At 33.7% G+C, this 14,414-nt stretch overlaps 1 protein-coding gene across 1 annotated transcript; it reads left to right on the top strand.

Moving 5' to 3' along the window:
• The first annotated feature begins 11,108 nt into the window (after positions 1-11,108).
• On the top strand, positions 11,109-14,056 carry LOC141292433 (stathmin-like). The gene is made up of 5 exons (XM_073824448.1): positions 11,109-11,190; positions 12,747-12,793; positions 12,899-13,071; positions 13,223-13,414; positions 13,488-14,056. The coding sequence occupies exons 2-5, from the start codon at positions 12,778-12,780 to the stop codon at positions 13,551-13,553; spliced, it is 447 nt and encodes a 148-aa protein (XP_073680549.1). The 5' UTR covers positions 11,109-11,190; positions 12,747-12,777; the 3' UTR covers positions 13,554-14,056.
• The last annotated feature ends 358 nt before the right edge of the window (positions 14,057-14,414 follow it).

Here is a 14,414-nt window from a genome sequence, read left to right as displayed (position 1 = left end):
TGTGTGCTCATCTTGTCTTGAGTAATTCCTTGAATTTATGAATTTAGTCTACAGAACAAAAAATGACCCAACTTAGGCAAAAAGTGAATGACGCTCACAGAGGAGCATGAAACAAGACATAACAAAAACAAACATCAAAGAAATGTTTTGTTTTTTATACTATCTGTCTGACTTTTTTTTTTTTTTACATTTGTCTTTCTGTAATTTACACTTAATTCTAAATACTGTGATTTAACTTTTTTAAGTGTGTTTGGTTAGGGTTAGAGCTGAAATTAGTAAAACACTTGGACTGGAGTTGAAGAGCAAATGTTATTTTGTGTCTGTACAGGTGCTTTTGAATAGCTGGCTATGTGGGTCAAAATGACCCACAAACATTACGAACGTATAGACTTGTCTGTATGTACATTTAACAACACATTAGCGTGTTGAAACTTTGCATGCATGTTCATGACCCCAAATGAGAAAAACCCACAAAATATCAAGAAAAACAACATAGTTTTAATAGCATTTCAGATAGATTGCAAAAATAAATGAGAGCTCATTTTTACCATCTGTAGCTGACAAAATATTTTTTCTGTATTGAAATAAGTGGGGGAAATCCCTTTTTTTGGCTTCCTAGGCTAGTAAAAAACTAAAATAACAAAATATAACCAAGAAATGTTACTATTTTGGGTCTGTAGAGTTGCCTTAGAGCATTAAAATAGGTGGGTCAAATTGACCCGGGAACAGTACGAACGTAACATTTTTTTTTTTAGACATGCCAAAACACATCGGCATGTTGAAACTTTGCATGCATGTTCATGACCCTAAATGCGAAAAACACACAAAATATCAAGAAAAACAACATAGTTTTAATGGTATTTCAGACAGATTGCAAAAATAAATGAGAGCTAATTTTTACCATCTGTGGCTGACAAAATATTTTTCTGTATTGAAATAAGTGGGGGAAATCTCCTTGTTTTGGCTTCCTAGGCTAGTAAAAAACTAAAATAACAAAATATAACCAATAAATACTACTTTTTTGGGTCTGTAGAGTTGCGCTAGAACATTAAAATAGGTGGGTCAAATTGACCCGGGAACAGTACGAACGTAACAAAAATTTTTTTAGACATGCCAAAACACATCGGCATGTTGAAACTTTGCATGCATGTTCATGACCCTAAATAAGAAAAACACACAAAATATCAAGAAAAACAAGATAGTTTTAATCGTATTTTAGATAAGTTGCAAATATAAATGAGAGCTCATTTTTACCATTTGTAGCTGACAAAATATATTTCTGCATTGAAATAAGTGGGAAAATCAGATTTTTTGGCTTCATAGGCTAGTAAAAAACTAAAATAACAAAATATAACCAAGAAATTGTACAATTTTGGGTCGGTAGAGTTGCCCTAGAACATTAAAATAGGTGGGTCAAATTGACCCGGGAACAGTACGAATGTAACATTTTTTTTTTAGACATGCCAAAACACATCATTGTGTTGAAACTTTGCATGCATGTTCATGACACTAAATGAGGAAAAGTCACCTAAATTTAATAAGAAAAACCTAGGTTAACTAGTATATCTGACAACTCAAAAATCAAAACGGGTCAAATTGACCCGGAACAGTACATGAGGGAATGAAAACACTGAAAATTATAACAAACAAACAAAAACCGGGAGCAAGAAATGAGCACATGTAACATTAACGACGGACAGCTGGGAGTGATCAGACACAGACTTAAATACACAGAAAACAAGGAGTGGTTACAAACAAGATAACGAGATGACGAAGGGGAAATACAAATATGGGCAAGACTGAACCAACTAAACACAAACCAAAAGGGGGAGACAAGGACTAAACCATATGGACTAGAAACAGAAGGGGAAAAACATTGGGAAAACAGAACAGAACAGAGACAAAATACTGACACTATATTAGTAAATTATGTAAGCAAATAATCTGGTGCATTTAAGACTGTACTATTAGTGTATGTAGTATTATGTTATATAGTATGTTCAGATGCATGTATTTACATATACAGCATTCAAAGTGTCAAACCAAAAAAATTCAGACACTTTGATTGCAGGATAAGCAGGACATAGCAGCCAAATAAATGGCAAAATAAAGTGAGCATTATACCCAATAACTCTTCATATAGTGGACTATCAGTAAAATTGATAAAAAAAAATTGGGACCATGTTTTGTTACTTCTTTCAAAGTTATCTGACGGTTTGACTCTGAGTTCTTATAATATTTTATTACCATTTTCTAAACTATAGCGAATTAATTGTAATAATGTGAGAGATGTTGAAGGTGTCTGAATACATTTTGGTTTGGCTGTATAGTAACATGTAAAATATTGCTGTGATCAAAGCTGTATTTTCAGCATCATTACTCCTGTATTAAATATTACATGATTCATCAGAAATCATTGTTATATGCTGATTTGCTGCTGAGGGAAATTTATTATCAATATGAAAATATTGCTCTGCTAAAACAAACTTTTGAATGGAAGTGTATACACACGCAAACAGGATACAAACCGAAGAAATAATAATAATAAAAACACATTGATTTATATGGGCAAAGTAACAATCATCAAAACTTAATACAAGAGATATCTACACCTTAAAAGGGCTTAACCTGCACATTTACAGTAATGAGCATCTTCTGTGTAGCAAAATGTGACCACCATGTATACAGGCCAATAATAGGTTATAATAAATGAGCCTGAACATTCCCAATTGGCCTATGCTGATACAAATGGGTCACACACTCACTTTTTCTTTTTCCTCCCAGCTGTAATGTCCTTTGTTAGGAGACATCATATTGCAGTGTGTTAACTTTCACACAGTTTTCAGGCTTTGACATTATGGCATCTCTCTCCTTCACCAGATGTTTCTGACCTGTTGTACTTTCAGTGATAGTGATTTAAGAGTACAACATCCCTTATAGTGCAGCTGTACAGAGTTTATTATTTAGTTGGAGACCTACTGAGTTATAATAATTTGGCTGTCAATGCCTCTGTTTAAAGTTCCATGATATACTGTAAATTTATGGTCCAGACTTCACCTGGTATCACATATAACGAGATAAAAAGTCTTTTCAGTTTGAAAGTTTGAAGCCTAAAGTAGTTTTAAAAGATTAAAGTTTAATAGATAGATAGATAGATAGATAGCAAGTTGCTAACATGTTTGCAGCATGCTTAACGTGTTACTAGCATGTTGTTAGCAGGTTTCTAGCATGATTAGCATGTTACTAGCATGTTGCTACCATGATTAGTAAGTTACTAGCATGTTGTTAGCATGATTAGTCAGTTACTAGCATGTTGCTAGCATGATTAGCATGTTACTAGCATGTTGCTACCATGATTAGTAAGTTACTAGCATGTTGTTAGCATGATTAGTCAGTTACTAGCATGTTGCTAGCATGATTAGCATGTTACTAGCATGTTGCTACCATGATTAGTAAGTTACTAGCATGTTGTTAGCATGATTAGTAAGTTACTAGCATGTTGCTAGCATGATTAGCATGTTACTAGCATGCTGCATGTTACTAGCATATTGTTAGCATGATTAGTAAGTTACTAGCATGTTGCTAGCATGATTAGCATGTTACTAGCATGTTGCTACCATGATTAGTAAGTTACTAGCATGTTGTTAGCATGATTAGTAAGTTGCTAGCATGTTTCTATCATGATTAGCATGTTATTAGCATGTTGATAGCATGTTTTTAACATAAATTGCCAGTTACTAGCATGTTGCTAGCATGATTAGCATGTTGGTAGCATGATTCTAACATAATTAGCATGTTACTAGCATGTTAACATGATTAACAATTTATTAGCATATTAGCATTTTACTATCATGATTAGCATATTACTAGCATGTTGGTACCATGATTAGTAAGTTACTAGCATGTTGTTAGCATGATTAGTAAGTTACTAGCACGTTGCTAGCATGATTAGCATGTTACTAGCATGCCGCATGTTACCAAAGTCCTTTTAAGACAAGTCATGTCACTCGGCGGCCATCTTTGAAACGCCTCTCGGGCATACAAGTGCAGCTCCTATCTCTTTGAATGGGGAAACATCAAATTCTCCAAAACTGTTTGCCAAACTTACGATTAAATTTCATATTTGAAATCTCCAAAGAAATCCAACAAGAACTGCCTCATAAATATAGTTCCTTGTGCTTGAATAGCGTTAAAAACGCTTATTTTTCCGGCTGGATGAGCCAGTGCGCATGCGCAGTACTGAGCGCACGTCTTAGAGCGCCGACTGTTTCTATAGCAACCGGGACTTCTCACGGTAGCTGCAGTGACGCGCTGACTTTACTAATCAACGATTGGCTCTTTCACTAAGAAGGCGGAGCTTCGCGGCCATGATGACCGTTGCATTTTTCCCCATTCAAAACTACATGAGTGACATGTCTTTGGTATTCTATAGTCTTTGATGTTACTAGCATATTGTTAGCATAATTTGCAAGTTACTAACATGTTTACAGCATGATTAACATGTTACTAGAATTCTGCATGTTACTAGCATATTGTTAGCATCACTTGCAAATTACTAACATGTTGTAGCATGATTCTAACATAATTAGCATATTACTATCATGTTGCTAACATGATTTTATCATGATTAGCATTTTACTAGCTTGTTGCTAGCATGTTTCTATCATGATTAGCATGTTATTAGCATGTTGCTAGCATGTTTTTAACATAATTTGCCAGTTACTAGCATGTTGCTAGCATGATTAGCATGTTGGTAGCATGATTCTAACATAATTAGCATGTTACTAGCATGTTAAGATGATTAACAATTTATTAGCATGTTAGCATTTTACTATCATGATTAGCATGTTACTAGCATGTTGGTACCATGATTAGTAAAGTTACTAGCATGTTGTTAGCATGATTAGTAAGTTACTAGCATGTTGTTAGCATGATTAGCAAGTTAGTTTGAATGAGTTTAAATGGATTATAAATATAGTACATAGAAGGGAAGTTTGATTGAGTCTCAAGGGATTGTGGGAGTTTTGTCAGTTGTTTGTCAGAGTTTGAATAGTGTTGATCATTTGAACATTCCCTCAATGTAAGTCTATGGGATTTTTCCCAGTTTTATTGGTTATTTTTAGGAAAACCGTAAGTCCAATCAGTTAGAAAAGATACAGCAACTGGAGTCAGATCAGTCTGAAGAGCTGGGCTGAGTTTGAAGTTTGTAGAGTTAAATGTTAGTCTCAGCAGTAGATTTCAATAAGTTGGCTTTCTCAAGACAACTTAATGATGTCCCACAGAGTTTTATATTACATAAATACATGTTATGTTTTTATGAGTGCATACATTATTCACAATGTATTATCTGCTGTTTGGGGTCACCATTGCATGTCCAAGGTGCTAGATTACCATCTCAGCATTTCACTTTATGCCTGCCTGTTTGTGTCCCACACAGACAGGGCTTGTGGTTTTTTGGCATGGAGCACCCCAACACCATCTGTTCCTCCACCATTGTGCCTGGATACACACACACACACACACACATATTGATCAGCATTTCTCAGACGGACCATGCAGCAGGGTCTTGTGCAGCGCTACTGACAGATGCTGAATACCCACTGAATATCCCACTCAAAACGATTTTAGGGATAATTAGCATAATAAACACATGTATGTACACTAATTACTGGCATTTGGGCATAACAACTACAAATTGGTCTTGACTTCTAGTTTAACTTTAGCACTTAACTTATTCTGCATTCTTTGTGCTTCAGACATGAACTGTGAACAAAATCAGAAGCAGAATCAAGAGATTTACAAAAGCTGTTCAAAAGTTAAGATATTTAATGTTTTTAAGGAAGTCTTTTCTGCTCATCAAGGCTGTTTATAAATACAGAAAAAACGGTAATACTGAAAAATATTATTGCAATTTAAAATAGTGGTTTTCTATTTTAATATACTTTAAAATTGATTTTATTCCTGTGATGCAAAGCTGAATTTTCAGCATCATTACTGCAGTCTTTAGTTTGAAATGACCAATCAGAAATCTGATTTATTAATGTTGAAAACTATACATATTTCTGGTTTCTTTGATGAATACAATTTTTAAAAAAGAAAAGCACTTGTTTAAAATAGAAGTCTTTTGTAAAAATACACTACAAAAAATGCTTTTCTTACTTAGATTTTTTGTCTTGTTTCCAGACAAAATATCTAAAATTTCTTAAATCAAGAAGGCTTTTCTATAGACAAGTAAAACTTTTTTTCTTCTTGACAAAAACTAGTAAAAATTAAGTGAGTTTTTGCTTAGAACAGGCAAAATAATCTGCAGATCGGTTAAGCAGAAAAATCTTATTTCCAACAGAAAACAATATTATTTTTCTCATCCCGTTGGCAGATTATTTTGCCTGTTTCTAGCAAAAATGCACTTAATTTTGAATTGTTTTTTTTTTTTTCTGAAAACAAGACAATAATTTTTACTCATCTAGAAAAATACTTCTTGATTTAAGAATTTTTAGATATTTTGGCTTGAAACAAGACAAAAAATCTAAAGAAGAAAAGCATTTTTTGCAGTGTACCATTCAAAGTTTGGAGTCAGTCAATTTTTTCTTCATTTCTTTCTTTGAAAGAAACTAATACTTTTTATTCAGTGAGGATGTGTTAAATTGATTAAAAAAAAGTGATAGTAAAGACTTATATTGTTAGAAAAGATTTCTATTTTGAATAAATGCTGTTCTTTTTAACATTTTATTCATTAAAGAGTCCTGAAAAAATATCACAGGTTCCAATACAACTGTTTCAAACATTGATCATAAATGAACATATTATAATGATTTCTGAAGGATCATGTGACACTGAAGGCTGGAGTAATGGCTGATGAAAATGTAGGTTTGCATCACAGAAATAAATTATATTTTAAAATATATCAAAATAGAAAACTGTTATTCTAAATTGCAATAATAATTCATAATATTACCTTTTCTGTATTTTTGATCAAATAAATGGAACTTGAATGAGCATACAAGACTTCTTTAAAAAACATTACAAATCTTACTGATCCCAAGCTTTTGAACGCCAGCGCAAATATTCAGTAAATATTCACAGCATCAATACTGAAATTCACCGACTCTGGGAACAGGAGATGCTAAATATATCCTAACCTTAAACAGCTACAAATTCGACTTTCATCCTTCTCTCCCAAACGTCTCCGTAACAGCTGTCAGAGAGTGTGAAGAGTTTAAGAACAACCAGGAGCTATTTTCAGATTTCCAGGCCAGACACAGATGCCACACTGAGAACATACAGTAGCATGGACATTCACAATCCACTTGTGTTTTATTTCAGATCACTTCAAACATATTTGAACAACACAGCAGCAATGGTCTCAAAATAGCTTCCAGATTCAAATGAGTGAGCGCAAGATGACTAAATTTAAACACGCTCAGGTACAGCTATTATTCTAAATCCCTGAATTCAGGAATTATTTCATGGTGATATGATGAGTCACTTCCCTTTGCCCCTCAAAGTGCAAATAGCCCGCCTTGTTAGCTGAGGCTATTACCATTAACTCCACCCACCAATGTGTGATTGGAATAGTCAACACTACAAAAGACGGCAATACATTGTCAGCTCCAGTGTTTTACTCTTTTTGATGCGACCGATTCGAGTTGGAATCCCCCTTCTGTGGCAAACTTTTTTTCTCCCTTTTCAAATCTCATATCATATTGGAAAAGCATTTGTTAAAAAAAAAAAAAAAAAAAATTAAGGACATAATTGAAAAGTTGAAGATAAATTATCGGTTAGGGTTAGGGTAAGGGTAGGGAGGGCTTATTGTCCCAATAAGGCAGTACCATTTAAAGGAGTAGTTCACTTTCAGAACAAAGATTTACAGATAATGTCCTCACCCCCTTGTCATCCAAGATGTTCAAGTTTTTCTTTCTTCATGGTGTTTTTTGAGGAAAACATTTCAGGATTTCTATATAATGGACTTCTATGGTGCCCCCGAGTTTGAACTTCCAAAATGCTGATTAAATGCAGCTTCAAATGGCTCTAAACAATCCCAGCTGAGGAAGAAGAGTCTTATCTAGCGAAACAATCTGTTATTTTCTAAAAACATTTACAATTTATGTACTTTTTATTCTCTACACAGAGTTCACACAGAGCTAGACAAGACAAGCATTTGAGGTTAAAAAGTATATAGATTGTAATTTTTTAAAAGAAAATAACCGATCGATTTGTTAGACAAGACCCTTCTTTCCTCAGCTGTGATCGTTTAGAGCCCTTTGAAGCTGCATTTTGGAAGTTCAAACTCAGGGGCACCACAGAAGTCCATTATACGGAGAGAAATCCTGAAATGTTTTCCTCAAAAAACACCATTTCTTTACAACTGAAGAAAGAAAAACATGAACATCTTGGATGACAAGGGGGTGAGTACATTATCTGTACATTTTTGTTCTGGAAGTGAACTACTCCTTTAATAAATTGAATTAAATGTAAGTTAATTTACACTCAGTACGTAATTACTGCATATTGTTTTAATGTACTATAATACTGAGGTGCAGATAACTGTGTCTATTTGCAATAAGTATTATAAATAAAATCCTGCTATTTCAACAAAGTGTAAATAGAATCTATCTAAAAAAAAAAAAAAAAAAAAAAACTGATGGCAGTCTTGGTCTGTAACATGACATGAAATACTACCAGAAGATAAATCAGTTTATTTAATCATATTTAATCAAACTTTTCTATATGGGGCGGACATTTTGGCCACCTGAGCAAAAACATTCTTTATACCAAACCTGTACAATGTACACACACAAAAAAAGTGTGTAACTTTTAGCTTTAATGTGCTATTTATGTTAGATTTAACCCTTGATGTAACTAAATGATGTACAGTTTAGGTTACCTGAGAAAAAAAAAATATTTACAGTATAATACACTGCCGTCCAAAAGTTTGTGAACAGTATACATTTTTTTTTAAAGAAGTTTCTTAGGCTCATCAAGCAGCCTTGATTAAAAAAAAAATATTCTATTTGATTAAAAAAAAATACTGAATATTATTTCACAGAGTAATATTGTGAAAAATTATTGCTATTTAAAATTAAAGTTTTCTAATTTAATATACTTTAAAATATAGTTTATTTCTGTGAAGCTGATTTTTAATCAATGTTGGAAACAGTTGTGTTGCTTAATATTTTTTGGGACCTGTAATATTTTTTTTCAGGATTCTTTGATAAATAAAAAGTTAAAAAGAACAGAGTTTATTCAAAATAGAAAGAATAGACTACTATTCGAAAGTTTGGGGTCAGTAAATTGTAAATGAATTGCTACTTTTATTCAGCAAGGATGTGTTAAATGAATAAAAAGTAATAGTAAAGACTTATATTTTAAGAAGAGATTTCTATTTTTTAATTGTATTAATCAAACAATCAAAGAAAAAAAAATATATATCACAGGTTCCATATAAATATTAAGCAGCACAATTGTTTTCAACATTGATTGAACAAATTGTTGTTGTTTTTCCAAAAATATTAAAACCATACATTTTTTCCCCTAATTTATAGAAGACAACCACTGAAATGTCATTCAGTGTAATAATACATCAATTTTGGGATGAATTACTTTCACCCAAATACAAAATAGTTGTAATTCTACATTTCTTTAATTTGCCACTAGGTTTTGCCCATATGTCAGTTTTTACTCGTTTTTAATACGTACAAGTCAGAATAATCATGTTGTTAGATTTTTTTTTACATACATATTTACACTGAATGGCAATGTAACATTATTTCAACCAAATGTTGACATTTTATTCTCCAAAAACGTATTCGAAACCTTAAATGTATAATAAACCTTACATTTAATGTTTTCTATGGAAATAAAATCACTTTTGTAAATTTCTTTTGATGTGGAACGTCTTTGACTCTAATACATTTTCAAATGAGAGACAAATATTGCATTTTAACAATTCATTTTTCGTATAAACCTTGTCAATATCTATGAAAAACACATAAAGTTAGATACCAAAGCCTATGCCAGACTTTTGACATTTTTCATAAAATATCTTAATTTTATATTCTAAAGTGTACATCAACTAATTAATGGGTCAAAGCATAAAAACAGTAAGTGTAATATGGATTTAAAATGTTGCTTCCCCCCCCCCCCCCCCAAAAATAAAAATCATATTTTTTCCCTAATTTACAGAAGACACCTACTAAAATGTCATTCAGTGTAATAATAAATAATAAATCAATTTTGGGACAAATTACTTTCACCCCAAATACTAATTTGTTGTAATTCTACATTTTTAAAATTTGACACTATCCTAGGTTTTGCCCATTTGTCAGCAAGATTTTTTACTCATTTAAAACACAATCAAATTTAATATGCTCCCTTGTTCTTTTATATACTTTAATACGTACAAGTCAGAATAATAATCATGTTGTTTGATTTTTTTTACATACATATTGTGTTACACTGAATGACAATGTAACTTTATTTCAACACAATTTTGACATTTCCTTTTTTAATGGACATAAAATCACTTTTGTAAATTTCTTTTGATGTGGACATTTTTACGTCTTTGACTGTAATACACTTTCAAATGAGAGAAATCTTTAACAATTGATTTTTCTTATAAACCTGGTCAATATCTGTGAAAAACAAATAAAGTTAGATATTGGTGGGCTTAATGTTTACACTTAACCTAGTATTTAAAATAACTGCAAACAGCTGACAAACTCACAGACCTAAGCATATAGTATCTACAATTCTCCTTATATATAGGCTAATCATCCATTTACATGTGTTTTATTCACCACCACAGTAGACATAATACACCATGGTTCACCATCTTCAGTAGCATCACTCGCTGTTATGTAACCGTCTCAATAAAACACATCTGACTCAAACAACTCATTATCAACAGAATAAACTATTTTGAGCACATATGGGCTATTCTGAATATCAACAGTTGCAAAAATGGCAATAAATAACTAATCCGCTGTGAGGTTTTGTTTAAGCGCCCTGTTTAAGTTAGAACTACATTTTCCGGAAGCCACCACCAAGATGAGCGCAGCCAATGGGCGTCAAGAACATCATGTGACGACATAAATTTCGATCCTTTTATGCGCGAACTTGACTTGCATAGAAGTGAGAAGAAAACGGCGCGAGGCGAGCTTTGTTATCAAACCTGGATCTTTTTGTCTGAAGGTGGGTGTGCCTGCATTGTTATGATAAATACTTTTAAAAAATGCACGCGATTTCTGTTTAATTTGAGCGGTGCGTCTGCATGCGTGGGGCTATTGAAGTGTTAGCTATATGTTTTCATGGCGTGCGTGTCATATAAGTTGTTTCTAGTGTACAGTGAGTTTTTATTGCCAATGCATCAGGTTTATCCAACCCCCGTATGGTTTACGTTACCTGCGGACCTTCTTTTATAGGTTTATGTCTTAATATAGGTCACATTTAAATAAACATTCGAATCAAACCTCGTTATTAATGATATAATCTGCTAAAAATATTTAAAATTCACGATATCTGGTTTATAATACTATAAGCTGAATCATGCATCTGAATCCGTGTTTAAAACTTGGTCTTAATGTAATTGTTCTGCACGAATGCCGTGTTTATGCGCCCTTATTAAGCATTTGCATTAAAGCAGAGCGTTGCAGAGTCAGATTGCATAATGTTTTGGTAGTGTGCATGAGTTATGGCGATGTAGTAAGAGCAGGGCGGAGCTGTGCACGCGGTGCTGCTTGACTGTCTTTGTTTGGATCAGTTATTTTTATGTCTCTGATAAAAGCGTCTTTGTTTTCGCAAAAGGCATTTCAATATTGTGGCTCATTCTAGAAAAGGAACAAGTAAAGATGGTGTACTTCGTATATAACGACAGAGTATACTTTTTTTCTTCTTCTTCCAAGTCTGTGGTTGTCACACGTGCAGGTGGTGGAGTGTTTAGGGGAGGGGTGCTGTGTGTGTTTTTGAAGAATACGCGCCAGTTTTTTTTTTCCCCGCGAAGCTGTAGCAAAGCTTTGCGCGCTAAATTCACAATATGGCGTAAAATTAATATTTTCTTTGATGGCTGTAGTTTATGGTTACAATTTTTGGGCGGAGAAAAGTGACAACCTCCTGTTGGGGACATCAGAAAGCGTCGTCAATCGACAAAACGTTAACCATCTGGGCCTCTTCTGGCATTTTTGAACGAAAAATTGTATGCTTTGAAAATTTAAAGCGTAGCTTCATCGGAATAAGATGACACTTGGTGATTTTTGTTGCATTGTCTATGTGAGCACACACAACAAACAAAAACCACACTGACATGATTGAAAAAAATGTCAAACTTGGCTCCTTCACAGTCAGGAAATTAATAGGAAACACGAAAAACTGCAGTCATTGGAAAAAAAAAAAGTTCAGCAATCAAGCTATTTTAATGTGAAATGTAGCATTTATTGAAAAAAAAAAAATTGTGGAAACAATTAAAAAAATATATAAATGTTGCACGGTATCATTTAAAAACTCCTCAAAATTCTAAATAATCACAAAATATTATTGAACAAAAATGTATCTCGTTGTTTTTCCTGAGGAAGAAAGTTAGTTTTTAAGGCTTCGGGTCACTTTTGACTGCGAAGGAGCCAAGTGTGACTCCTAAACGAAGAGACCCAGAGGGTTATTGTTATTTAAATAAATATTACTATTTCCATGGTTTGTTTGTGTATTTATTTAAATTCAATGCATGAAACCCTAATATTGCTGATTTGGTTTTTCAGGGAAACGTTGATCCTTTAATCTTCTGCAGCAATGGCGTCTTCAAGTGGTAAGACCTGTATTTTCGCATGTGACTAGATCTGGATATATTTGTGCTGGATGAGATCTGGATGAGCCCTGAATGTTGCATTTAACAAGTAAAGCTTGCTTTCAGATATTCAGATTAAGGAGCTGGACAAGCGTGCCTCAGGACAAGCTTTTGAGGTCATTCTTGCGAGTCCGACTCCCGAAGCCAGGAGCGAGTTCCCTCTCTCTCCTGCAAAGAAGAAGGATCTTTCCTTGGAGGAGATCCAGAGAAAACTAGCCGCTGCAGAAGAGAGACGCAAGGTGCTTTTCTATACTTGTTTTGTTGCACGGACATTTTATCTAGTCATTTTCTGGAATAAACTTACATTGACTTTTTATTCTGACAGTGTTATATTTCTAGCTTCAAAGAGTCATAGATGATTAAATTGTTTTTTACTCTACTTTTTTCTAGTCTCATGAAGCGGAGGTTCTGAAACACTTAGCAGAGAAGCGTGAGCATGAGAAGGAGGTGCTCCAGAAAGCTCTAGAAGAAAACAACAATTTCAGCAAGATGGCAGAAGAGAAACTGAACCAGAAAATGGAAGCCAACAAAGAAAACCGTTCGGCCATCATGGCAGCCATGAATGAGAAGTTCAAAGAGAAGGTAAAGGTGACTGTTTTCATAGATGGCATTTATGGCGATTAAAAGAAATTAATACATTTTGCTTGTGTTTTAGGACAAGAAGCTGGAAGAGGTTCGAAAAAACAAAGAAAACAAAGAGGTCAACTGTGAAGAAAACTAAAACTTAGACATATAGGGGATTCTGATGTTTTTTTTTTTTTTTTTTACATTTGTCAAAGATTTGTTTTCTTTTGAGTTCACATGAGAGGGAAAAAAAAAAAAGTTGAGGTGTCAGTATGGGTCCATATTCAGCAAACAAACAAATGCAGCTTTTGATCTGTACATAGCAGTGGTTTTACACTTTGATCAGCTTATCTGTACGCTATTTAGACTGCAGCTTTGCCATTGTCTGATATTAGCTGTCTTCTGAACCTGGTAGGGACTCATGTGTGACGTGCTTAACATGCTGGTAAATGTATTTCATGAGCTTTTTGCTTTTCTTGAGGTTAAGAGCTTGTTTGCGTGTGTTTCGCTTTAAGCACATGACTGTTCTTTGTACAAGTTTAGACTGGGTATTAGAGGGCTTTACATGTGAAATGCAAAAAATAGCAATACCTGTTGGCATCTTTGACAGTTAACTTGTCAACTTAATGGTTGTACCAAATAAAAGAAGTACTACAACTAGTTTTGGCTTTCCAGTGTTACCGTGTGCAAAATGTGAATGAGAAGTCTGTATTCATGTTGAGTTAAAGTTACTTGACGTATGATTTGAATCTAGTAAGGTTGAAGTTGTGGAGAAGTCTGAAGCTCACCTGAAAAACCCATTCCAAGTGTTACCTAGTCATAGAAGAGCAGGTATAAGGTGGATTGTGTCTCCCTCTAGTGTAGATGGTGTGCTCTTGCGCCACTGAAAAGTGCTTTGAACTGTTATGTAACTCGATGTGAACCAGTTTGCCAAGTGTTTTCCCCAGTTTAAGCTAGGTATGTTGAAGAAATGGGGCAATGAATAGTTTAAGTTCAAATGTTTGTGATTTATTTAATC

Source organism: Garra rufa, chromosome 19, assembly GCF_049309525.1.
Source record: "Garra rufa chromosome 19, GarRuf1.0, whole genome shotgun sequence".
Classification (NCBI taxonomy): domain Eukaryota; kingdom Metazoa; phylum Chordata; class Actinopteri; order Cypriniformes; family Cyprinidae; genus Garra; species Garra rufa.
Note: the sequence above shows the minus strand (reverse complement) of the source record. Positions and strands in the feature narration are given on the sequence as shown.

Bases quoted from the DNA above. Each gene is read 5' to 3' on its own strand.
- LOC141292433 (XM_073824448.1), top strand. The intron at 13,072-13,222 runs GTGCTTTTCTAT...ACTTTTTTCTAG, and splicing joins CTGCAGAAGAGAGACGCAAG to TCTCATGAAGCGGAGGTTCT. The intron at 13,415-13,487 runs GTAAAGGTGACT...CTTGTGTTTTAG, and splicing joins ATGAGAAGTTCAAAGAGAAG to GACAAGAAGCTGGAAGAGGT.